The sequence below is a fragment of the Tetrao urogallus genome (genome assembly GCF_951394365.1).
Source record: "Tetrao urogallus genome assembly, chromosome: 9".
NCBI classification, from domain to species: Eukaryota; Metazoa; Chordata; class Aves; order Galliformes; family Phasianidae; genus Tetrao; species Tetrao urogallus.
In genome coordinates, this window is record NC_136822.1 from 2,659,378 (window position 1) to 2,686,827 (window position 27,450).

The following is a 27,450-nucleotide window of genomic DNA, read 5'->3' on the forward strand; positions in this document are numbered from 1 at the left end:
AACAAGAATATTGTAACAATACATAGTAACAGAATGTTAGTGGAAGGTTCAACCTCTGCTGCCTCCCACCAACACCCAACTGTGGTGTCACGGGCCAACCTCATAAAATAGGAGGCATTGCTTTCAGAGCAACCGTTGCACAATGAATATATATATATATATATATATATACACTGTTGAGTTTAGGACTGACTGGCACATAAAGTAAGGTGAGGCAATTCGTACCCAAACCTTAGAAATTTTAGCTTAGCTGTTCTGTCAGTCTTCTGCGAGGTGGAAGCAGTCTTTGTCTGCTGTCCCTGCTGTAAGCATTACTTCTGATTTTACAGTTCTCTGTCTGCTGCTGGTGCTACAGACTCTGCAGCGCTTCTCATCTGGTCCGCGGGACTTGAGATCTTCTGTTTGTCTCTGTTCTTCTTGGAATTGCATTGTGGTTCTCAGTTTAGCACAGCAAGTACTGTGCTCGTGAGGACGGAGAGGGTGCTTAGTGCTCAGGGCCATAGCTCGTCCCTCACTAATTGCAGTTACATGAAAAGACAAAAAAAAAAGAAAAGAAAAAAAGGAAAAAAAGCAGAAGGTCATTGAGTTGAACTGATGCTACAATTTTGAGGAACTTTTTACAAACAAAAAATTTGTTTGAAATAAGTAGAATCAAAACAGGAAAATCTTCCTCTGAATCTCCCTCTTTTTAAGGCAGATGTGTTCACTGATGTAATTTATAGCATGGTGCGGAAGCACTTGCAGTGCTATAGCTGAAGGGGCAGAATGTCATAGCGACAACCAGGAGCAAAACTGAAGTTGGAAAGGAATCTTTCAGGTCAGCCTTGCTTCTGCAGGGAAGGCTTTAGTGACATTGGGCTGGGGTGGTGCACAATCACTGGCTGAGAACTAGATGCTAACACATCAGAATCACCTGAGATTTCCCAGGCTGAAAAAGAAAGATGGTAAACTTCAGAATACGTTAAGAGCAAAGGTAAAAATGGAAGTGCTTCTGTGTAAGTCACAACAGCACTGCGTGGGGTGCTGCTGCTGGCAAGTGCAGAATGTGATGGAAGCATGGAGAATGTAAATTGGGCTGGAGGTTTGTGTTCTCTTCTGTAAGAATTAGGTGGCATCAAGTAGAACTTGCCCCTGGCAAATTTAAAACACAAGTTACTCTTTTTTCTTTCTTTTTTTTTTGTGATGAATAATTAACTGTTGAGATACACTGCAACTGAATGATGGTGAAGTTTTCTGGTTCCCAGACACATTCTTTACAATAGAAATGAAGTGTGTGGAACAATATTCATAGACCAGGAAACTTCTGAGGTGTAGATTAAGGGTCTGGGAGAGCGACTGGAAGTATCAGTGAGCTGTTACACAACAGGGTGAGACCTGTTGGGCCAGAAGCTGTTGGCTGACTCGGCCCAGCTGCTGTTTTCTAAGCTGGCAATTACGTGTTGTTCTGAGAGTTACACTAATAAAGCTGCTCAAACAAATGTTTTGTTTGTACACCAACAGGCTGGGCATTAAGCTTGGTCAATATTTGGCTTAGTAAAAAAATTTCACACTTGGCTATATTTGGTTTTATGGGCTGGGGAGAATTCTGCAGGTGATTGGTACTAAGAGGAACAGGTCTACATTCGTGCTGAAATAATGGTGAAGCATTCTGAATAGTTTTGGTGTGTGTTTCTCAACTAGGTTAATTTGAGCCAAGTCTTCCTTTTTTGTTTCCTTTTGAGGAGCAGATAGACAGTGCTTCTACTGTGCATGTGTGTGAGTGTGTTCGTAGGCAAAGCCTCCAAAAACTTAGTTTCCTGGCAATTGGGATGTGTAGGGATTTATGCTGGTTGTTGAATAACTGCTGATAGTCTCATCCTGACTTGGGTTAAGAACAAGTGTAGTGATTTGTGTTAAAGATGGGGCATATTGGCTAATTTTGCAGATGCTGTTCTTGCAAATACATAGAAAGAAAAGCATTATAAACCCAAAACTTCAAAATACAAGAATCCATTTGTCAGATATGCTCCAAAAGCCTCATCATGCTTCTCCTGGTGAGTGCTATCTCATGTACGGAGCAGGAAGGATTTTTTTTCTCCTAATGAAATGAGTAAAACATGACATCATAGTGACATTAAGCACGTACAATTCATGACAGTCCCTGCTTGTGTTACTGAGGAACTCGGAACGGAGAGCTCTGATAATACTGTGTATCAGTGACATGGAAGGAAGTCGTTCGTGTATTGCTAAAGACCTCAGCAACCCACACAACCCTCTTGCTTTTTTACTGTAGTTTTAAAACTATTTCCACAGTTTCTTTCTTTGGTTCTTCCTCGTTGCTTCATTTTAGTGACTTTGGGAGGTTTAAAAATCATGGGTCTCCCCAGCATTGATAGTTCTGCAGTCAGAACTGTAGGCAAAGTGTCAGGGAGGCAGCTATGGGCTTTGCCATTCATTATGTGTTTCTGCATTCATTTCAGCTGGTGTATAACTGCTGTTGGCCCTTTCCAGTGATGTGATTGCACTTTTATGTTGACTGGCAAAATTCATTTATTGGATGTTTTCATCAAGCCACTGAAGCACGTTCTGTGTCCCCAGAGATTAATACATGACAAATACAAACCTCGACACCTGTGTGCTTTCTGTCCTCTCCCCTGCTATGATTCATAGCAATGGCCGCGTGCTGTGCCTGCTGATCAGTGATGATAAAGACATCTGACTAAATACAGTTCTGAGCACGGTTTGAAACTGACTCTGCTTCGTATACTGAGACTCAGGTGGCTTAATGACTTCCAAACACTATAAAAGCAACTTCTGTATATGGGATTTGTTTACAAAATACTCATTTCATTCTGCCTTCTTGAGCTACGTACAGTGTTTCTGAATGATTGATGCAGTATTTAGACCTCTATAAATATTGACATGTTCATTATGCAGTGTAAATTCATTTTTTTTATCCCCAAATGACTTCTGCTCATTAGTTTCCTGGGCATGTATGTTGGTCATTCTGTATGTAATCGTAGTCTTTGTTTTTTTAATGCAAGTGTGAAACTGGATAAATACTGCAAGTAGAATTTTCAGGAATTAAAGTAATCTGAATTTGAACCTGTGTTTTATGTGATTATACTATGGAAAACAGTGCATATGGTTCTGCTCTCTAACAATATTTGTTCTGTCTCCACCCTGAGAGAAGGTGTACAGATTTCTGCATTTGTATACACATGTAATTATGTAAAATAAATTCTCAGTTATGAAATTAGATTCTGAAAAGAATAAATACTTTGCCTTTAATAAAATGTTTTTTTGAGAGTGTCTGATCAGTATTCTTTTTTTCTTGACAGTCTGTGGTGGACGACTGGATTGAATCATATAAACAAGACAGGGACATAGCACTTCTGGATTTAATCAACTTCTTTATCCAGTGTTCAGGATGTCGAGGTACAGAACGTTGGGAACAAGTTGTATAGAATAAATCTGACAGCCATACAAGTTGTCTTAGTGAAAATGTGATTCTGTTGTGGGAGGTGTGTGGAGGTATTCCGTGTGTGCATGGTTTATACAGAAATATTGTCTGCATTCAGGAGTAATTTTATTAAAGCTTGTTTGTCAAGGGCATACCCTTTCTTTTTCTCACTTTCCTGTCATCATCCTAAAGTGTGCAAATCCTCACAGAGACACTCTGCTCGTCAGCAAAAGGAGACGAAAGATCTGTTAATCAAGGTACGCGTATCTTTACTTCCCCTTTCTCTTCTTCCCTCATTTTTTTATTACAAGAATTAGTAGGTGTAACTATACTTCAACTGCCTTTTTTTCTCTTTCTCTAGGAAAATAAGCCTTTTTTTAACTGAAGAGGAGGGAGTCGGGCTTGGGTTGCCTTCAAATAAGAAGAAAGAAGCTGTTCTTGGCTTTTTGGTTTTTTTTTTTTTTTTCCCTGAAGCACCAATCTCAGTCCTTCTTCTGTAATACTGTATCAAGCCAGCAGCCAGTGGATAGTCTTCTACACCCTATTTAATCAGTCTCCATTTATCTAGCACGGGCTGCTCTTTCCAGTATTCTGTTCTACAGTGTGCTTTGTAATGAATTTTTCATGTATTGCCATTTTACAGTTAACTCAACCTTGAAAAGAGTGAAAGACAAAACTCCAGTCTGTAGCACCCAGAGCCAAACTGTTAATAGTTTAATAATGTTTCATATGATTTGCCTGGAGTATTATTGAAAATAACCTACAATTCAAAAATACTTTTCTTCCATTTTGTAACTGGCACGTAAATATACTGTCAGACCATCCAATGCTTTAGTCAGAAGTCCATTTTCTTCCTTCTTAAATATAAGGAGAAGTCCCAGGTACAGGTAAAAGCATCAGAGAGAAAGAAATGTCAGCCAACAGTAGCTTCAGCAAGTGTGTTTTAGTAGCTTAACAAAATAAAGTTATTTATGGATGGTAGGAAAGACAGGAGCTATGGAAGGACTGAAGCTTGGGGTTTAGGATACCAGCCTGTGTCTGTGCTCTTCACACAGATTACCTGAAATATTTTCCAGACTTGTTTGGCTGCTTATGTGAAAGTGGTTGAACTTTTTTTTTTTTTTTAATTATTTTTACCACTTTATTTTGAAAGTGCATGTGGAAAAAAGACCAAACTTCTACACCTTCATTCCTTGGCTGCTCTTCCCTAATTCCTACATTTCCCTATTTGAGAAGGCAGCAATTAAAATCTCAGAAGAATCATATTATTTTAAACATGTTGTTACTGACTGCTGAGGCTGAATGCCCGCTGTCAGCCATATGCTATTGGAGCAAATGCTTCCCAGAAAAGCTATCCATTATTGGCTGTGAAGCACAGCACTTCAAGTGGCTGATGTCATTTAATCTTTATGCTGTTGTTGGGTTTTATATTTTTATTTGTTTGATGGATTTATGGTAAATAGTTCTGCATTCACAGGGAATCTCTCTGCTGAGTTCGCTTTAGTGGCCTTCTGGTTTCAAATAGCAAGGGCAAGAAAAAGGAGGCAAAGATGACTTGTCCCTTGGCTTTATAGTGTGGTGGTGGAGGGATTTGTTTCTGTGCTGGAGTTTTTGCAGTGGGTGCAGTCACAGCTGTGAAGAGGGTTAAAACCCTGGCAAACAGCTCTGTTCTTTGCCATTCCCAGCTCTGCCTTTTCTCGCTCTCGTGCTGTAAGCATGCTTGTCCACTGCGAAAAGTAAAAGCTTTACCACAAGATGGTGGATTTCCTTGATAGGCCGCTTAGAGTAAGACCTGCAGTAAGCCATCCTTAAAGCAAATGAGGTCTGGAAATTTGGCCACTTTCTGTGTTTGTGTGAGGAAGTTTCCTTTTCATTGGAAGAATACATGCTCTATTATATCATAGAATCACAGAATGGCCTGGGTTGAAAAGGAGCACAGTGCTCATCTGCTTCCAACCCCCTGCTGTGTGCAGGTCACCAACCAGCAGCCAAGGCTGCCCAGAGCCACATCCAGCCTGGCCTTGGATGCCTGCAGGGATGGGGCATCCACAGCCTCCTTGGGCAACCTGTGCCAGTGCCTCACCACCTCCTGGGTGAAAAACTTCCTCCCAAATATGACGTTTTAATTTCTAATCTAAAATAGAAGTCTGATCTAAATGCTAACCACTAGCAGATGTAACTTTGTGAGTATTAATTGAGGGAAGGAGAGCAGCAACTAACTTGGGAGGAGGCTCCCCAGGGAGCTTTGGAAGGGACACTGAGTTTAGCAAATAGAAATATTTGACATCTAAATATATGTAAAATACACTTAGCTTGACATTTATTTCAAAATCTTCAAATAGGTGAAGAGTAGGTGCCTCTTCTGACTTTTATTAGAGACTGTTTAGGTACCAAACTTAACAGCTTTATTTGGCAGCAGTACTGAACCTGACAAAAATATTTATAATCAGAGAAATAGTGATTTTTACACATTTATTCCATTCTATTGGGCTGCACGTATGCTTGAATGAGTTTTGGCATCCTTCAGTTTTGCTTAGAGATTTTCCTGAAATGAGAAGTGACCTCTTGCAAGTAGGAATAAGCAGTCACATAGCATCAATTATTTAGAAATGGAAAATGTTATGTATTGTGCAGGCTAACGTGTGAGGTATGTGTAACTTCCAATAAATATTAACCAAATGTTCAAGTGTCTGCTTATTTCTTTGTCAGCACTTTTGAGTATTTAATCAGTTACTTTCTGTATGATGTGTTCTGGTTTGTGTAATTATGACAATTAAAACACGAGAGAATTATTTCCAGGATGACTTCCATAATCTTTCCTATATTTTAAAGGTGATTATGAATGCAATGGTTGTCCTGTTAAGCTAACAAAAGCATCTCCATCCAATAATTGGATTTTCAAAGGGCCTAAATTAATTCTTTACACCGTTTTTGCACTAGTTTTCCCACTCAACATTTATGTTTATTGCCTTTGCTGATTTTGGTTACAAAAACATGAAAGCAGTTCAAGTTTTCCTTTATTTTACTCTCCTTAACAATTCCAGCAAAAATCCTTTCCTTTGACACTCTGTTGATGTAGTGTTCTTTGTGATGGTTTGTGCTGCTTCTATGAAAGAAGAATGGCTGCCAAGAACTGGCAAATTGATAAATGTGTTTTCTTGTTTCCTCCCAGATGAAAAAGTTAATGTTCAGTTTTTAAAAAGCTTTTGCTTTTGGAAAAGCCATAAGTAAATGCTGTTTCCAGTCCTAGGAAGAAGATTTGTTTGTTTGGTAATACTTGTTTTCTACAGTATTCAGAGTTCATAACACAGGTGTTGTATTTGCGTTCTTCCAGGTCTGCCAGAAACTAAATGCAGCAGTTTGCATTCTTAAATAACAGGGAGCTTATAGAATTTAGGCTGTTGTGGTGATAAACTGGTTGCTTCCACTTGACAGGAGGGAATAAGTGCATCTGTGCAACTGAGTTTGCCAGTGCAGATTTGGTAGTTTGATCTGTGGCAGTGAGGATACAGCTGTCCTCTGCGGTGGCGTTGCAGCTCAGTGTCAGTCTGCTGCATTTGTTTCAGAGCTCTTTTCAGTTGCTTTCTTATCTGAAGGAACTTTTTTTCTTTCATGCTAGCTGCAAGTAAGCTGAAATGTCTCAGCAGGATGTGTGCCCAGGTCCCTGAAGGATCTGTGTGTGATGCTGCTTCTGGGCTAATTAGCTCTGCCTCTCAGACTGAGTAATTAGCTCAGGTAGCATGCTCTGCTGCTATGACAACCAGGCTGTTTCCATTTCTGGAGCTCCATGGATTTAGAGCTGATTTGCGTATCTGCATTGCTGTGTGCTTTTGCCTTCTGTTATTGGTACAAAACAAACAGAAAACCCCATAAGCACTCTGACCTTTCTGGATTTTAAAGGCTGAGAGCCATACTTGTGGAATAAATGTATCTTTTTTCCTAACCAAAAGCAATTAGTGGCTGAAACCACCTCTTAAGCTGTGAAGGACAAACCGACCTATCAGGTTCATGTAAGAAAAGAAGCTTTCTTTTGAAGGAAAAAAGCTCACTCACACGTTGAAGGGGAGAACCTCTTGACTACTTCTAAGTACGTAGCAAAATCACTGCCATTCGTTCTCTCCCTCTCATTTCTTTTCTGATAGGTAAACCAGAGACCTGCAAATTCTTGAGAGGATTTTACAAAGTGATTTGAGCACTGTGTCCTCTGCTAGCCGTGCCTGGTGTTGACCAGCTTCAGGACACCAGTTACCGAAGGAACAAAACTGGCAAAATGCCCTCACTGCTCATTGCTTCGTGTGGCAGCCTTGTCTGGATTTTAGGGGGCTCTCCCTTAGAAAAAGTTATGTGATACGGCACGCTAAAGCTGATCTTAGGAGTAGTACTGTTGGTCAGGGAAATTAGTGGATTTCCTTTTTATGAAGTTTCTTATGTCTAGTTTCCATTCAGAAGCTTCACTTTGCTGTTTGTGGAATCAGATGTTAATGAAAAACGTTCATACTGCCACCTGTCAGCCCTGACTGCTAGTGGGTTTTAGGGTTGCCTTTTTGTAATTGCAAGAAAGCAGGAATCTGTGTAAGAGCTTTGTGCACAGCAGGATGTGTACTGCTGAGGCTCTCCTTGTGAATCAGGCACTTAGGGATCAGCATCCTTCACTTGGAACGCTTCATCATTCCTCACGCGTTCCTGTAAGATGCTCTGAAAAATGCTGTGATCAAATGATAGAAACGGAATCAACAAGTGCAGGATTTAGGAGCTAGCTCGCGTGAGTCCAAGACACGTGCTCATTTTGGGATCTATTCATGTTCTGTGCTCTTAATTAAGGGCATGGAGCAAGCTAATGGATTTATATTTCGCCAAAGGAAATTGAAGGCTAAGAACAGGAAGAAGCACTGTGATGTGTCCATTGCATAATCTGGCAAAACAAATGAAGAAACAACTGCTTGCATTGCTCTTGGGCAGGATTTCAGAAAGCAAATTAGACAGGAAATAGTAACATTTGCTTCAATTAATAATGCTTTAATAAGGCTATGATATTGTAAAGAGAATAATGGTTTGGTTTAGAAAGAATCAGTCGTACATCAGTTACTTACTTGCACAGAATTTTGTTTTGTGATCAGTGGAATAATACTGATCTTACAGACGTTATTGAGCACTGAAAGAAGGATGAATGATAAGAATAATTTTCTGCAAATTGTCTTTACATAAGAAACTGCAGAATTGCTGGTGGGAAATGTTACTGGCTTTGGCATGTGGAAAACACTTTCTTCAGTCATTCATGTACTATTGAGAAATTAATAGCTTATATGTATTTAATATTTTTAAAATAATTGAAAATAAGGTTCTTCATTATGTTGGACTTTGTATTTTTATTCAGGTGTAAAATATGCTTTCTCTTTGTTGTTTTTTTTTTTATTTTAGTAAAATCCCTTTTTAGTGTGTGAGTATAGGGGACAAGCTGCAAGGTAAAGGAGCAGTGTGCAGGAAAAAAAGAAGGCATTTGCCTGTATATGTTTTAAGTCCTGGTGATGTCAGGGTTTTAGAAAATATCTTCTATGCAAAGCATACAGAAATAAAAATACACCCCCAAAACCTTTATTAGGCATTAAAAGGATTCTGCTAACCACATTCAAGAATATGCAGGACTGAAGAATGGAAGTGACTTTATTTTCTTCTTAATTTTATCTGTGGTGTAGATAAACCAGTTCTGAACTTCATACATTTTGATTCTGAGCCTCGGGGCCATTTTTAGTGTTTATCATGAAATGAAAGCTCACCAAATTCTAAGTGAAAATAAGATGCAAACTATAAACCTGGCTTGGGTGGAAAGCAGATCAGATTACCAGAGCTACTTTAAATCCCTCAGCAGTTCATTTCTTTAAATGAAGATAAGTCAGGTTAGAATGTTCATATAAAATACTTGACAGGTGATATGGTTCTGTTTAGATCTCTTTTTTTTTTTTTTCCTTATTTTTTAGTGAGCATTTGCAAATGGCTGATTTTTGTTGAATTTCTTGGAGCTCAAGCCTTAGCTTCACTGTTGGTGACTTATAGTTCATAAAGGCTTTCCGTCTTGCTTCCAGTTTCTCTGCAGAACGTATCTGTGCTTTTCATCTCATGTTCCATTTCTTCACTATTTTTTATGTTCTTTACCTCTTCAAAATGTCTTTGGCTGTGGGCAGAATAGCTGCAGAACTCTGGTTTTAAGCCTTGCATTTCCCTGATGTTTCCAGGGATGGAAAGCCGTGAAAAATTAGAAGTAAAATAATTTAGTTGTGAAAGTATGAGGAAGGTCTGAAGCAGCACATCATGTTTTGATAAGTACCTTTGAGCCCATGTCCATTTTTTCCCCAAAGGTGCGTCCTGCTTTCAGGAAGTAGTGGGAAAAACCTTGCAGAAATCTGCTGAGTGTGCAGTGCAGAGATGTGAGTGAGGGCCATGCTGGGTCTGTGGTTCCAGAATCACTGAATGAAATACCTGCTGGTTTGAGGTCTGACTTCAGTCCAGGAGTTCACCCTAGAAATTGGTAACAGAAGCAGCAATGATTTAAACTAAACTGCTTTTTAAAAATAGATTACTTTCTCAGAAATACGTTTATCTATTCATACATCAAATACAATGACAAACCAAACATAAGATGGCTTAAAATCAAGATATTACCTGATTAATTCATGTGAATTAATTTAAATTTCCAGATTATCAAAAACAAATTTATTCAGTTAACTGACAGGACATTCAATACTGGAATATTTTAGAGCACTCAAACGTATAACATAGGGAAGGACCTATATAACATAGGGAACTACCTTTGTAGTTACAGTCCAAGAGCGAGTTCTGCACTGCCAGTGCTGTATTGTGTGTGTTGAAATCTCTGCTGAAGATGAAATTGCTCCTTGAAAGTGTGGAACAAAGTTTATGTTCTACCCTTGTGCACCACTTATTAAATTCATAGTGTGTAGCATTTTTGGTAGTGCTCGCTGAGCCTAAGTTGTACCAGGCTTTCTGATGTTCCCACTTGTTCTCTACCATAGTCATTTAATGACATAGGTATGGACCTGGGAAATTGTTGTTCTCATTGTGATTATGAAGTCACTGTGTGAGAGATCTCGCAGATAAGTGATGATGCTTCAGCTGTTTTTAAAGAGAAGACCAATCAAACCTCTTGATGTTCAGGATTCAGAAGAGTTGTTGTCTTACTGGTCACATCCGTATGATTTTCTCTGTTCGTTTTCTGTGTCAAACAGATTAAAAAAAACAACAACAAAAAGCCATAACAGAGTAGGGATTTTTGTTGGACAGTACTCTTCTAAGACACACGAGCAAATTGTACCTGTGCATGAGTTCTTCTTTACCAATGTTTTAATAACATTTGCTAGGTTTTGTCTGTTTGTTTGTTTGTTTTTGATGACTTCAGAGGGACTTTCTGTTGAGACAAAAACTAATTATAAAAAGCCATCAAATACCACTAGATCTCAGTGCATTCTTAAGAGATGACAAATGCAAAGGCTCCTCATCTCTCTTGTCTTCCCAAACTTACGCTTTCTGCTGAAGCTGGAATCTGACTGCAGGCAAAGGGTAGGAATTAAGTTCAAAAAATGACTTTTCTCTCAGGTAACACTGTAATTTTGATTCTTTCTCTCTTGCATTAAGGAAACTATAGGCTTCAGTAATTTCTTTTTAATATTGCATGCTTTATTAGCTCTTTACATCAATCTACTCCCTCAATCTTCTTTAACCTGAATCATGACCGCATGAGCTTTAACCTTTCCTCCTCCTTTTAGTGGGTAGTTATGACATATTCTGGTGTGACAAGGCTCAGATCTATTACAGAACGCTGTTACATATGTCCTTTACCTCCATGTTGTCTTTTGCCTCAAACAAGAAGCTTAGTACAAATTTTGGGGATACCTGGGAGAACAGAAAAGGGCATCAAACAAAAGTATGATCAACTGTTGCAGGAGCACTGAGGAGCAGCCTTTCCAGCACTGTCTGTGCCTTTGCTTAAATAAGCAAAGGTGATCCCAGTTCTTGGGTAACTTGTCATCAAATGAGAAGTGGGTACATCAGTAGAAATGTTTGTCTCCTCTTTCAGTTAATACCATCAGGTTAAATTTTAGCTTAGAACAACTGATATTCATGCTCACCATCTGTAGCATTTCGGTTTGAAACTGGTCAATTTCAGAAAGGGCTGGATTTGGGAGTTACGAAGTTAAAACAGCTTTGACTGATGAGAAGATGGTTTCTCTCAGGAGCAGCCTGCTGAGATTAATAGGCACCACCTGCTGCAAAACAAATCCCTGCAAAGTCATAACATCATCTTTTGAAATACCTTTCATGTAGTCATCAGATTTATCGCAATCCCTGTTGTTGATTATTGAAATGAATCTAGATTGCTTGTGAGTTGTTGTGACTTAGGAAACCATGGTCATGGAAAGAGGGCCTAGAAATTTCAGAAACTTTTGGGAATGAAAGCTGATTTAGTTACACATTGAATCGTAGAATCATAGTATCGCTCAGGTTGGAAGATACAGGCAGTAATGTTCTTGCTGACCATATGTGTATATAGCTGATAATGTTACTTGAAATATGCTGCTATTAGATTCTAAACCCACAAAAACAAATTCTGCTTCAGATCTAATTCAGTATGACAAGAATACTGACACGTTTATTCCCAGCTCAGACCCTGGACGGACAATATGGCCAGCTGTATGAATCGAGCCATTAAGTAACGCAAGCAGTGCCTTGGAAGAGGTAGAGGTAATGCTTTACTAAAATACCACCAAAGAGTGATAGCAGTTTAAAAACATTATTAACGTTGTGGAGTGATGGTTCTTAAAAATTTTGCCTGGGTAGTTGTGAACGTTTCGTAACTTAAATATTGCAGCTCAAACAAATTAAAATTTTCTTTCAGGGGTTGCATTGGGGTCCTGTTTACTCAGCTGTGGAAGGTGGTAAATTGGATCACCACAGAGCACCTGTTACAAGAGGTTTCTCTATCATCCAGTTAGAGAAAGTGCTGCAGCAAAAGGCAGAACCAGTCCCATTTCAAGCAAAAACAAGTGATATACCAAAAATTGCTTGGAAGGAAGAATCACAAATCTGCAGATAGGACATCCTCAGGTGAACTAATGGCATGCCAATCAGACTGATCAGAGAATGCTCCTCGATTTTTAAACAGTTTAGAAATAAAATCATTAAACTACTAGCAAAAGAATGTAGTCCTCATTAAGGATGGTTATTCTTCCAGAGATGACAGACTGGAATTTTACATAGGTGTAATTTGCTTCTGGGAACAGAAGTCACAGTAATCCTTCAGAGCTCAGGGAGGAGAATAATAGAAAATTAATGAATGAAGTAAGATATCTGGAATAGAGTGGAAGATAGTATATTCGAGAGAGGGAAGCCACATCATTTACTGTACTGGCATCCCTTAAGTACACAAAGTAATGTGGAAGAGCAGTTCTGCACAAGAGCTGTTAAGAAAAATAGTTTATGACCAACTATTAAAAGAAAGAGATACATTTTCATTTCAGGAGACCAAAGCTGATTAGTAAGTACCTCATGTGGTGTACGTATGGAAATGGAAAGTCATTTAAGTCCCTTTAATTATGCTACTCTGTAATGAGGAAATTTCAGAGGGACCTAACAGTTAAGTAGCCTTTCTTTTATTAAATTGAGAACTATTATACATCTATTTGATGATGGAAATAAATACTACTTTTTCTTTTTTTTTTTTTTTTTTTTTTTCCTAAATAATGTAGCTGAAAATAGCTTGGTGGATGTGGTGGTGGTGGTGGAACTTTAGCTTTTGGTGAAGTAAGCGTGTGACAAGTTTCTGTTGGGTTGATTCAAACCATTTTTGCCCATAGTTTTCATCTTGTATTCTTCAAATCAGTTTAATTAATTAGGCACTCAGGGTGACTCATTAATAAAGATGAGGAAGATCATCTTCTGAGATTAGCAAAAGATTACTGTTACTTCTGTGTTCTTACTGATTACCTTTGAGCTGTTTTTTCCCGAGGGCTAGGAAGAATAAAGAGGCAAAATTCAGCTGAGGTCAGATGTGTTTTCACAGCTTCTTGTAACATCCTGAGTCATTTCTTCCAGTTAGAGCTGGATTCATTGAGCCTCTTCTTTATTTCTTAAATTATGAACATAAAGAAATGGAGTTTCCCCTTGAATTCATACTGCATTGAGTGTACTAGGATATTTGTAGGGAGCTTCTATGGTACACCAGGTACAGTTCTTGTGACTTTTGTTTGAAGTCGATTCAGACTGAGTCCTCGAAGTAATCGCAATCCCTTCAGACTGCAACAAAAAGCCCTGTGAAACTTAGTGAATTATTAAACGTTTTGGAGCTGGCAACATTTGCTGGACAAGTCAAGTTGCTGAGCATTCTTTCTGCCCTTACACCAAGTCTTGTAACATGAATGTGCTGCGTTTTAGAGAATAGAGCCAGCGGAAGATTTTCAGTTCCTGTGAAGCAAATACAAGTGGGGAACATAGTGGAATTCATTAAAATCCCTTCTTTCAAGTCTTTGAAAACAAGTTACTTCAGATCTGCAATGAGTTGTTTCTTATAAAACTGATGTAGCAAAAAGAAAAAATCTGTTTTTTGCAATTCAAAATAGAAAAGCACATGCACTAACATTTGTTTTTGAAGGGGGAAGAATATAAATTTAGCTACTGTGCCTGACTCTCAATCACATTTTCATAGTGCTGGGGTCACTACTGGTAGAGGAATAGCAAACCCCATTGTTTTCAGCTTCAGAAAAAAAGTAAGTAGGTCACTCCAGAAGTAATACCTCCTATTTATTTCCATGGAAACTACAATGAGTAAATAACACCACTTGAGAGAGCGAATTCTCAGCTACAAAGCACAGTTTTTCAACATACTCACCACCATTAGCTGCGCATTTTTGCCAGCAGTGCTGCGCTCACCATAATCTGCATCAGTGGAGGTGACCACTGTTGCCTTTGCAGAAACACACCACCCTCTTCCTCACTGTGCTCACATCAACTGTTTGGTCTCCAGAAACATTCAGCAAGCACTGATGAATGTCACTGGGTCTCTTTTTCCCACAGGGAGGAATTCAGTGACACACCTTTGTTTCATCTGCATTTCTGTCAGACTCCATCTGTCAGACGGCCCCTCTGCTGCCACATGGCAATAACGTGTAACAGAATATTGATGGGAAGGTTCAGCCTCTGCTGCCATCCCACCAACATCTGCCTCTGGTGTCACGGGCCAGTAAAATAGGAGGCATTGCTTTCGGAGCAGCCCTCATTTAAATTTGTGTTCCTGTCTTGCTGTGTTATTTGCCCAATGGATAAATGACGAGTGACAGAATAGCTTTTAGTTTTGAATTATGAGAAGATCAATTTATGGATTGAGGGACTTGGATTTATAATTTTCCAGGCAGCTGTTGGACTGTAATTCTTTTTCAGCAGTTACCACTGGCATTGCATCGAGAAGATGAAGTCCTTTCCATTAATATACAGAAGGAAATATTTGCTAGTTACTTCCTGATGCCACCTGTGAGTAGTTCTCTTACAGGACTGGAGTTCTATGTCTGGAATAACAAAGGAACCATAGGACATTCAAACTGTTTTGAATTGTTCAACTGAGTTAGAAATAATATAATCTTATTATATTTTTAATGCATAATTGTGCAGGAAACCTGCATGAGTTAATTTGCTCTTTGTTCTCAAGTGATGTTATTTATCTTGTTCCTGTTTGTTGTTACTTGACACACCAACCTCCCAGTGCTAGTATTAGAACCAAGGCAGTATTGGTATTAGAACCAAGGCTTGTAATTGGCCTGGAGATTGGAATTCTTGGAGATGTATGCAAAATACAACTTATCCTCTACCAACCTCACTCACATGACCAGAGTTTAATTTGCAATGTGTACATGTAGTTATGTTAACTTTTGGTTTTTTTGATATTTGAGCTGTGAAGATGTTCAGACACACTAAACATCACATCTGTGTGGGCTTACAGAGCAGTATGAAAGCACAAACAGGAAAGACAGCAGTGCAGGCCCGTACCAAGTTACTTTGTCTGATAGCAGTGAAGAACATTCCTACTCTCAGATTTGTCTGATAACCTGATTCTCAATCCGTTTGTATTTCTGGTTTCCATGGTAGCCTGTAGCAGAAGGTGTTGTGCTTCAGCTGTGTGCCGTTTACAAAAAATCACTATGTAGCTTTCTAATACTCCACTGGCCAGTTCCTTGGGACTTTTTTTGGTTTTTGGTTGTTGTTTTCTTCAGACATCATGTCTTCGTATTAAATAGTTTATTGATACAAATATTTCATATGTATCATTTATATCTTCTTAGTCCCATGTGGAATTTTGTAAGGACTTCTCATAACTCTGTTTTACCCACTTTTTGCTTTGTATTCCTCTTTGTATAAAAAATGCATCAGTTATGCTCAGAGAATGAAACTACGTTCATGTAATCTTTATGAGCAAATCTTAGGTCCCGTAGGTCTTACTAACTCCGCTGTCACAGCCAGCTTTTGGCCAAGGTTTCTGGGATATCTGCATGCAAATAGAGCTTTGGTGTTACCATTCTGTTGATCAGGAGCAGTGCCCAGGTTCAGCAGTTCGCGAGGCATTTCCAGACTACCTTCCTATCTGTTGGCCTTAAACTTTTCAGTCTTGAGAAGGAGTGGTTGCCTGTTAAAACTGTCAGTTGGTTTAGCCTGGAGTATTACTTTATTGCTCTTATTATCTGATATTCAGCCACTATTACTCTTTAGTGTTACTTTGCATATTACATATATAACACCACAGTTGTTTATATTACCTCCTTAATTGAGATATGAGATTAACTTTGATTTAGTTTTGATGTAATGCTTTTCTGCATGAGTGGTAGCTTGGTAAACTGAACTAATTGATTGCAGAGGTGTTTAGTAATGCATTCTAAGGAGGAAAGATAAAAATACAGTAGGAAGTTGCAGCACATTCAAAGTTCGTTAATTGATCTCAATGATGTACTAGATTAATTTAGTATAGTGCAATCTAAACTAATGCATATTAGTAGTGGGATTCTAATAGTAAGGTATGTTTATTTTAGCTTACAATATTAATAGGAGTTGAGCTCGCTCACTTTGCTCCAACCAAGGTAGGTTAGAAAATAGAGACACTCCAGGGATCAGGTTCAGTATCAAAGACATGAGTCAAGTTACAGATAAACTGCAGGGCTTCTATCTAGGTTTAATTTGCACAGATGATTGCGCAGATGGATATTCCATAGCTTTCCCCAGGGAAATAAAGAAATAATCTTACTAAGTGGCTTTTATTTCCCAGTGCTCTGAAGGGAGACTGAGCAACAAGCTGCTTTTGGGAAACACAAGTGTCTGCGCTCCTCACCCCCTGGTAGTGTTCTTCCCTGCCTGCATGTGCCAAGTAAAGCTTGCAGCTGTGTATAGAAACAGTGAGATATTGCAGTGTTTTGTAAGATGCATTTAACCCTTAGGTATTTTGAGACTTTGATCTCATGGAAACAGTGTAATGTGGCAGGCATTTTGAAAATGGGAAATACTTGCGTTTCTTTTTTGTTCGTATCAGCCATCAGTGACAGCAAAAAAAAGTAAAGAAATGCTAGGGGGAAAAAAATGTAATTAACTGCATGAGATCTCATTAATAGGGACAACTCAAGGAGCAGAAGAAACTGAAACATCTAACTTGTACTTTTATATAACAGAGGGATGAAGGATGAAGAGGTAAACTTGTGGCAAGTATAAAGCAAAAGAAAGAAAGAATGGACTCCAAAAGTTAGAAGAAAGGAACGGGTTCTGTGAGGGCAGATTTTCACAGGTGAGCTTAGGAAGCTGCAGAGGCAGATGGCCGTACATCCCAGTGCTTTAGCTCTGCTTCATTGTCCGAAATGTGTATTTGTTTCATCTGGTGTGTACGTTGTGGGGCTGCTCTAGGCTGCTGCACAGCGGTACAGCTATAATATACTGCTGAACAGGGCTGTCAATTAAAAATGTAACTCAATCTTTGAGCACTCATCAAGCAGATGACCCATAGTGTAATACCCTTTGGTATTAATATTGTGGATATTAAGAAAAATTTCATGTAGGAGGGACAGCAAAGCGATTACTAGACAAGAGTCTGTGTAGACTGGTGGTTGCATCTGAGAGTGTAGTTATTGGTACAATAAAATTGGTACAATACAGAAAATGAAGCATTACTAATCATCTTAAAAATTGTAGTGGAGAAATCCTTACATGAAGACTTCCAGACATCTTAAACTGATAGTAGGGGGGAGAGAGCACTGAGAAGTGGAACCAGAAGAGTGACTGCTTTATTGAGCAGCTGCATGCATGGCATCTTGCATTTGGAAATTGCAGAGAGTTATACTAGCAGCATAATACTTCATGTGTTTTAAGTGCAGTTTGTAGTTCATGCCAAACACAGTTTCAACTAATTATTTTTTCAAGGTAGTGTCCAAAGCAATCTGAGAGGAAATTGTAAATAAGATTTTAAAGCGTTTTCCAGACTAAGCCTGCCATGCTTCCCATATTCCTCTCTGTTTTTCTGCTTTTTCCTTAATAGTATTTGATTAATTTTTTTGTTAATTAGTGTTCGTTATTTCTCCACTCAAGCTCTTCGTTCCCACTTGTATTTCACCCTCTATTTGTTGCTATAGGTCTTCTAGCACTCTTTCTAATTCTGCATAGGTATAGGTATACCTTTGTCTTTGTCTACTCTCAAATACATAGGGAATCCTAGACATCTGCTGTTGAGGAACTAGGGATTTATTGGCCTTTCTCAGCTTTTTGCTGCTCTTTCTGCATTCCCACTTACATACTTTGTCAGCACTGTCATGATCTCTGTGTGTTCTCTCATCTTTCCTTGCTTTGCATCTCCAGTTGCCATTCCATGCAGCTTCAGATGACCTCAGAGCTGCCCAAGAAAGGCCCTTTCTCCAGCCTTCTCGTGGAAGCTGCCAGCACTTTTTCTTTTCTTAGTTGTGAGGTGACAGTTCCCACTTGCATTATATTTATTACAAACATATCCAGACTTTCACTGATTCAGGCTCTAGTGTAGGCTCTCTTTCCTCTGCCAAAGCATTTTGAACAGTTAAGTTTACTTTAAGTATGATAATTCCTGTTATTTTTTGATAATAGCCAAATCCAGATAAGAAATTTTAAAAAATTCTTGTGGGCTTTTTTGCATAGGCTTTCAGCTAATTTTTCTTAACTGCCTTGTAAATAAAGACACCACCAGTTGTGTAATTGGCTAGCCCATGCACAGCACACGGGTAAAAATGTTTTTGAGACAGCAGATACAGTATTTGTGCCATTCCTATGGGGAGGACTTTTTTCAGATAAGTGTTAATGTTTAAAGCACAGCTGTTACTTCTTACTCCTGATTTTCAGTTTACTTGGGGGCTGGGCTCAGCGTTCCTCAGACAGTTCTTGAAGATCATGAAATGGAATCTTGCAGTTCTTAGTTCTATATAATAGATACATATTTGCAGTAAGAAAAGAGCAGGATTCTAGCCAAGGCTAACAGAATGGAATCCTCTCCAGTAAAGAAGGGCTCTTCCCTTTCTTCTTAATTTTTTTCTTACGTACCCAAAAGAAGGTGGTAGAGGCAGTGTACTTGCAGATACCGTTGTTTGTGTGTTGTATTTTGGAATTGATCTATGATAGCCCAATGTAGATGTCTGAAAAATGAAGAATGTGCCGTTATGGGCCTTCTTCGACATAGTTTAGATTGTCCATGCTCACTTAGGAACTCTGAAGTGATAGAAAATAGCAATCTGCAGCATCCTCATCAGTTCCTCATGTACAACCTCCCTCTTTCTTCCATCATTTACCTGCCAAGTTCATTGGCTAAGAGCTGCACACATCCAAAATGCAATAATTTCACTAGCACAACCCCCGTTCATTTCCAGGCCTATTCTCTGTTCCGATGAAGTTCAACGGAATTGTAGACAGCTGTGTAAGTTGACTGACACATCACAGTGTGCACAGAAGAAACTTAATGAGGATTGCAGAGAGCGTCTAAAGTTTGGCACATGCTTTCTGCTAAGTGCACAAATTATGTATTTTTTGCAGACAGTTTCTCAAATTTGTTTATTACCTTAAACAAAGAAAAGCCTCATGCATGTCCTCAGATATTCAAAAAGTGTTGGAGTGAACAAACAGATAAGAGAAAATGGAGTTTTTTCTTAGCAAGGTAGGAAAAAAGAGCTATGTGAAGAAGGAGAATTTCTCTCTTCTTGTGTACTTGTAAATGGGGAATGATGAAGATAAAGGCATTGCTGTCAGCCAGCTCTGGTAACCTTTTGCATTGGCTTTTCATAGATGGTGGCTGGTAAATGCTTTTCATCTCTACTTGAAACAAATAATTTCCTGAGAAGCAGAATTAATGAGGAGTAATACCTTGTGTGTCTGCACTGCTTGTCTTTACTGAGTGGTCTGAAAGCTACTGAGCATACTGATCAAGTGGTAGATACTCTTTGTGAGAGATGATGCTCTGAATGCCATGTAATTCTCTAAAAAAGAGTTTCAGTAGAAGCTTATAAATTTTTGGAAGCTAAATCAGCTATATAGACAGTGCTGTGGAAGAGGTTGCTGTGCTCCAGTTGAAGCTTTTCCTGAGAAGGAGCAGCATTCACATTGTGAACATCCCTGCCTGGCTCTGGCCTCGGGGTTTTTTGGTGTCTGAGCAGACTGAGGTAATAATTTAGATTGTTTTTGGCTTCTGCTCAACTACCTGCTTTGGTAAAAGTCATTGGAACATTTTAGATTTGTCAGATTTGGTTGAAAGAAACAGCTTGGATATTATTAAGCACAATAAAGATAGAAATGCCTACAAACTTCATTTCCTCTTTTCAGATTAATAAAAAAGCAGATCATCTTTTTCAGGAAGCTGATGGCTTTCATATAATCAGCAGAAACAAATATTTTAGACTTTAGTTGCTTCAAACAAATTTCTGTGTCTCCAGTCTTCTCGTTGTGAAGCACAACAGCGTTTATCAAATGGACTGCTCAAGTTTGTTAGCTTTCTGCTGGTTATGTAGCATTAATTTTGCTGTTATGTGGGAAGATACCTGCCTGGTAACTCTCAGAGTGATGAACAGGGAATTCTGAAAAATAAAAATCTGTGTTTTATCTGTTATTAGTTACATTATCTATATTTTTTGCCTTTTGGAAAATTCAGTGTTCTTAAAACCACTCTGGGGTTTATTGCAATTACTACACAATATTGTAGGCACAAAGAGGGTCTGCTGGTTCATTGTAAGTACAAATACAGGTACAAAGCAGTTTGTTTTAGCTGAAATTGGTTTATCAGACAGATTCAGTGTTTTCAAGACCTTTGCTATTTTTACCCCATGCTTCAGCTGTGCATTGTAACGAGAGACACCTGCTACCAAACTTCAGTTTGTACAGCAGGAACTTATAACACCTTGATAGCCAGCCTAGCAGCATGGGGCTCGTGCAGCGAATGTGGGTTTGGTTATGCCTGTAGCCTTTTAGCAATTGAAATAATATTTTTACCCAGCCCTTGGCTACAAAAATGTTCTTGGTGTTAAGCTCTATTAATGTGCTTGTGGTTGGATTGTCTGTCTTGTGTCCTTGGGCACTGCTGGGAAGGGTCTGGCTGCTTTGTCTTTACGCCTTCCAAACAGGTAGGTGTATTTGCTGGTAAGATCCCCACTGGAGGAGGGGGGAAAGCCTCCTTTTTATTGTGGGAAGCTTGAGGGCTTGTATGTTAGTAGTGCAGCTGATGGGTGACATCTTTCCTAGATGTGGAAATAGCCTGATAAAAGTACTCTCAAAGAGTAGTTATTCCTGCACTTTCAGCCCTTCCTCCAGGCTACTGATGTTTCTGTTGCTGGATTTGAGTAACTTCTGACAGGATGAAGCTGTCATATGAAGGGATAAACTGTTACTCCTAGAGTCTGTTGTTGTTTCCAGTGATCTGGAAATGTCACCTCTTTGCTCAGTAGTGTCTTGAGAGGTGAAATTAAGAATCAGAAATTAAAGATGAGTTTATGTGTATATATTAAAAATAAATAAGTCTATCATAAAATTACATTGCATCTGCATCTTGAGTGTAGAATGCATTTCAGACCATCTCACTTCCAAAAGAACATAGAGAAAGACCCAAGCACCAGGGAAAAGAATGACAAATAGAGGAATAATTATTTACTGTTTCTTGCAAAAAAGATCCCATTTTTATCCTGCAAAACAATCGGGCAGCATTTCTAGAAATAGAATGAGTTACTTTCTTAGAGAACGTAGAGCTGATCTGCAGTTCAGTGGTGTGAAAAGTCCAAAACAATTCAGAGGTGGTAGATCCACTAGCAGCAGTAAGCACAACATTCTCAGTGTGGCTTAGCAACCTGCAGCTGAGTAAACCTGAACTACTGCGCAGTGCAAGCTGGATTTGTACACGTGCATGTCCTTGCACACCTCCTAACACCTAGTGCTGATTTCTGAGTATGGAAGTCCTTACATTGTTTACTGGTTCCTGAGATCGATGTGAAATGTTTCTCTTAGCAAGTTTCCTTGTAGCACAAGCATGGGAAACTGCAAGAATGAATAGTGCCTAAAAAAAAAAAATCAGTTGTAGAATCAGTAGTAAGCAGGTGGAAAGTTTCAGGAGTTTAAACCCAGGAATGCATTGGAGCCAGTGCTTTCCCCTGTCCTTGATCACAGGCTGTTCAATCACAGCGAGGTGAGGCAGTGCAGGGCAGGACACAGCTGCTGGGGGCCTGTAGCTGAGGATGCTTCCACAAGCATTAAGACATTACGAGGAACAAAGCACTGCCTTTGGGGTAGCAAAGACTCTGGAGCTGCTGCTCATGTTTGTGCCATTTACTGCTGTTCAAGTCTGCTGTGATCTGACAAAAAGGTGGATGCCTTCTGAGAATTATTACTTTGAGCCATCAAAGCATGAAGGGATTCATTTTGTTAAGTCATTCAGTACAAATACCACAATGCAAGTTGTGTGGCTTTAGTTATTAATTATGTGGCTTCTGTTATTCAAAGTCGGAGACATTAACATCAAGATGAAAAGCAGCTTACCGTTTCCAAAGGCAAATACTGTAAAACTGTGCCAAAACAATATGATCTGACTGAAACTCAGGGAGGAGGTTTCCTGTATAAAAAATGTTAAGACTTGAATACACGAAGCGTGCTGTTTTGGATGCATTAAATTATGCAGATCTGCCCCTTTTTCTAGCAATAGCTTGTGGAATTACTGTGGGTTTTTTTCTTCTGAAATGCATTATTTGCTGTTCTATCAGTTTTGTTACTCTGAAATTATTTTGCAGCCCTGGCTGTCAGCCTTAATTTCAGCTATTCTAAATAATTTTGTTACTGGCAAACTTTGCTTGCTTCATCCTTCCTTTCAGAGCATTTATATCTGCTGCTAAGCATATTTCTATCAAAATTCTTGTTTAAAAAGATGTATTGCATTCTGAAAAGCGGCTGTTTTTCTTCTTTTTCTTTTTTAAATCTTTTAATCTAAAAGAAAACCTTTATTATTGTTTGACAGACAATTTAAAAACTAAAATAAGGAAGTTCATAATAAGGTTTTGAAAATGGATGTGCTTTGCATAAATGCATGACTTTTGACTTATTGATGCTTAGGAAGCTCCAAACCATTTGTGAAGCACTGCTTTGCCAAAATAACTCCAAGCCTTGGGTAGGCCCAGCTGTTCCATAGCACATAACCTTCTAGGCTGGCACAACAGTCTCATTTAGTGGCTGGTAGTTCTTTGGGTCAGGGCTGGGTTCTGTATTTTTTCTCTTTCATTCTTCAGACGCTTACTTTAAGCAAGTAAGATTCTCACACATAATAGATTGGGAATTCCATAGGATTTTGTTTATTTACAATAGACGTTTAATTTCTGTCGCTTTTTACAATAAGAATATATGGTTATTTTTCAGCCTGGAGGAAGTGGCTGGATTGTCATTAATGCATATCACTGTCCTCTTTAGCATTTTCAGAGAGTCTTTGGTGTGTATCTCACTGTGTCTGTAATAAGAGATCTGTTATCTTCACTGGTGTGTTCTGGGTCAATATAACTTATATGAAGGATTGAACAGCCAAATGGTATGAATCACTGGTTGTATACATGAATTTGTCAGCTTCTTAATCTTATTCAAAACTTTGAACTTTAAAGTGTAACGTACAATTGTTCACACTAACAATGAAACAATGTCCTTGAATTGGGATGCCAGAAATAGCAACAATAATTGCTATTTCATACTGCAGTTCTGCTTCTAGTGCACTGCAGTGAAGCCTGTGTCAGTCAAAAGAAGTCCTCCCACCTTTATTAGCACTTCTGACCTCTTGTATTGAGGGCTGTGTACAGCTATGCTCACTATTGATGTTGCTGGTTGGTTGAAGTCAGTTTTCTGTTCAGTGAATTTTTGAGGTTTCCATACTGACTATCATCTTTAAGGCCAAATTTGGTTTTGAAATATCAGCAGGAAGTGAAGCTAATTCTTGCCTAAGCTAAAGTTACGTAAACCAGAACAGTAACAGATTTCTGTGCCTTGTATTATGGAGGATGTAGCATTAGAAATGCTTTCATAGAGGTCCCTTTGAACGTGCCTCTCACTGTCTCAGTCAATTACTGTGTAGTTTCACATGCATGCCTTTATTGGCCATGAAATGAGCACAGAGTAGGAACTGTAGGGGGCAGTCAGGCTTTGGGAGGAGAGAGCACGAAAGGGTCATAGAATGGAAAGGACCCTAATGACCAAAGTTCCCTCCATTCCAGAAACTGGGTTTTGTTGCAGACTTTTTTTTGGTTCAACACGGAAAAATGTCTCTATTCTCAAGTATTTCTTCACGATGATGATTAAAAATTTAGTGTATTTGTTACTTTCTCTTCTGTCTAGTAGAAGTCTATTCCTTTCATATGTTTCTCATACTGTTTATGGCTCCCAATGAATTTAGTAGAGAACTCTGTAATGGCATTTCTGGTCTTTGTTTTTTCTTATTTATTTAATTCAAAGAATAACTGTATGAAAGCATTTTTAGCAAAAGTTGAGATCTGAAAATTCAGAAGCAGCAGCTTGCCCCTAAATCCTTGTCCCATGTAATACCAGTGCTTCTATTTGGTCTGAAGACTAGTGTAAGTCTCTGGAAAATGTCTCAGCAATGATAGAAGGGGAGAGAATGGGGCAGTTTCTGTTGTAGGAGTTTACAGCCACCAAAACAGGTGGCATATGGTTATGTGCCATACAGTAATTGGTGAGATGAAGGGTCTTATACTAGTGAGGTGTCATCAAGGAGTAGAAGATAGTAACTCGTTTAGTTTGTGTAATGTGGTGGTGACTGTTCTCTGATACAGAAGGTAGAGAACACAAATGGAGCATATTTCCTGTGAGAGGTAACTCTTATTGTAGGGATGGCAACTTAAATGGGCTGAGTCATTAAAATAATATTCCCAGTTCTACAAGAGCAAAATAATGGTGATGATCTTCAGAGGAGGATGTGAACATACTGAGAACGTAGAGATAAAAGTCTGCATGGGAAGCACAACCAAGAGAAAAGAATGAATGCTCCTAAAAAAGATGCTTAACTGTCAGTACAAAATGACTTAAAGCTAAAGAAGAATAGGAACTATAGTAAGTGAACAACATATTTGATTCATACACTATGCAGTAGTCTGAAAATTAAAATGTGGAGTGATAAATAATGAAAGGTAAATATTCAAGAATTGTGGAGTAATGCATACAGCAAGGAAAATGAAGCACAACAAAGTGATGCTGTGGTAAGCAAAAGGATAAGTGGAAGATCAAACCAAGAATTAGACAACAAGAGAATGCACTTTCCTTGTGTGTTTCATTTGACTGGTAAGGTCTTAACTTTGCAGGGAAATTTCAGTTGATACATTTGAATGTGATTTGGGAATTGACACGTTTGATACTTGGTTTCTGTTTTGTATTAGGATGGTAAACATAAATGAGCTGCTGGAATTCTTTCTAGTAATTTCCTCTGGTTCTCTGGTTGAAAAGGTTTTAATTGTATAAGGATGTGATTTATTTTTTCCCCATTGGGGTTCTTGCTGTTTCATTCAGTATGTGTCCATGATCTGAAACTGTTGGAAGGACAAATTAGGGCTGTGTCTTTTAGGACAATAATGCTTTTGAATACTATTTCTTTGGCAGCAGAAGCTGGGCAATATAGAGAGAGTGCAGCACAAATAATTGGGGAATAGGTCGGTAAAAGCATCTTCAATCCTTGGGTGTGCCACAGAAGTTAACATATACCTATTCAGGCTGTCTTCTTTCTAAAACCCTGATCTCTGGTTTGAGTAAAATGTTTCAGTATTCAAGCTTGGAAATGAATGGAAAGCTCTGATTTAGGGTGCTTAACATCTATTTGACCCAGTACTGTTTCCATTTAGATTAATGATTAATACATATTCATTCCAATCAGGTAAGATCTATGTTAATATTCCTAGGGTATGGTGTGCAACTCACAGAAAATAGAACTTAAAAAACCAGTGTGCGTAATTTCTGGTTAGTTTCAGGTTGTTCTTTTCTGGGAACAGTCAGTGAAATATTCCAGAAGTACACTTGATGTAGGTTGAGTCATGAGAAATAACGTATGGTTTGATGCTGGTCCTTTTTTATCATCTTTCATACAGAGCTTTGTCATTAATGCTCTTGAGATGATTTTGAAACTGTGCTTTATGGATGTTGCAGAAGTGGATTATTTCTGTCCTACAGTGTTAGTGGGGAGAAAGGTGTAGGAAATGAACATTGAATGATATTGGGGGAAAGAAATATTGCCCACCTGGGTGTTGTGTAATCGTCATTCATCCTTGCGAGATCTTTATTGAACTTATCTTGACAGTTTCACCATGCTCTGATCACTATTGACTTTTTGCTATGCAAAAGAGTACATTTCCCACTCTGTAGCAGCTGAGTTTGGGCAGGTGGTATAAAGAAGGGATGATGCTGGCTTTATAGCTTCCCTGAGTGGAGGTAGTGGAGATGAAACCTCACTGTGATTCATGGGATGTAATTCATTGCCAACTGTCAGGAACTTGGATTTCAGGAGTCCATTTAGTAGTGAGCAATTTGTATTCATTAGCAGTGTTTAAATGACTGTAGGCTATTAGAGGTGGAGCACCACTGCTGCCAAAGCCTTTTTTGTTGTTGTATAAACTCTTTCTTGCGTAAGTACTTGGAATTGCCATCTTTCAGATTTTTGTTGTTGTTGCTTTTTGTCTGTGAAGCTCTCTAGAATAGCTGGATTACTCTTCTCACTGTAAAAATACTGAGCTGTCTTCACTTCCATGGGCTCTCGTCCTCTCTGGCACCCCTAGGAGATGTCAGGAGCTTCTTTCATCCTGTGCATGCCCCTACCCCATGCCCACAGCAAGCTGGGCCAACGCTGATTTGGAAAACATGTCTGAAGACACTTTCACTGTAACAGCACTGCATGGTGATCATTAGGAACCCTCAGGTGCCCAGGAGATAGCTGAAGCCCTTTCTGTTCTAGCTGAGGAAGTTACAATGTCTTGCCGTGATTCAGAGGAGATGCCTGTGGTCTGTAGTCCTGTGACTGCAGCTTCGGCCCTGGGCAGCTTACAGGTTTCTGCAGTTGTGGAACAGTAGATGCAATCTGTTGTTTGATAGTGACATGGGAGTTGCATCTTATACCAGCTATCAGCTTTCCTTGGCTGCTCATACTGCATCTGTAAGGTTGTGCAATTGAAGAAGCAGGGATAAATAGACCTAGTCATAAATGTGTTATGTTGCAGCAATGCAATTAAAAAAAAATAAATTCAGTGCTTGAAGTAGTTACTGCTGAAACCAATTGCTTTAAAGAAATTGTTCAGGCAAAAACTATACTTCACTGTTAAGTAACGTAAGTAACGGGAGGTCATTTAAAAGCTAGAAATATCTGAGGCCTTAAGTAATAGTGACCACAGTACAATTACATTCCATACCCTCAGGGAGAAAAGATACAGAGAACTACATCAGAATTACACGAAATTGAAGGG

General features: G+C 38.9%; 1 protein-coding gene across 1 annotated transcript in view; it reads left to right on the forward strand.

Moving 5' to 3' along the window:
• The window catches only part of STAG1 (STAG1 cohesin complex component), a gene marked incomplete at both ends in the record, with an annotated part of 130,133 nt that overhangs the window by 23,819 nt on the left and 78,864 nt on the right, over positions 1 to 27,450 (forward strand). The window contains one exon of the mRNA XM_079539669.1: positions 3,321 to 3,417. Within this exon, the coding sequence (XP_079395795.1) occupies positions 3,321 to 3,417 (97 nt within the window). The remainder of the gene's footprint in view (positions 1 to 3,320; positions 3,418 to 27,450) is intronic.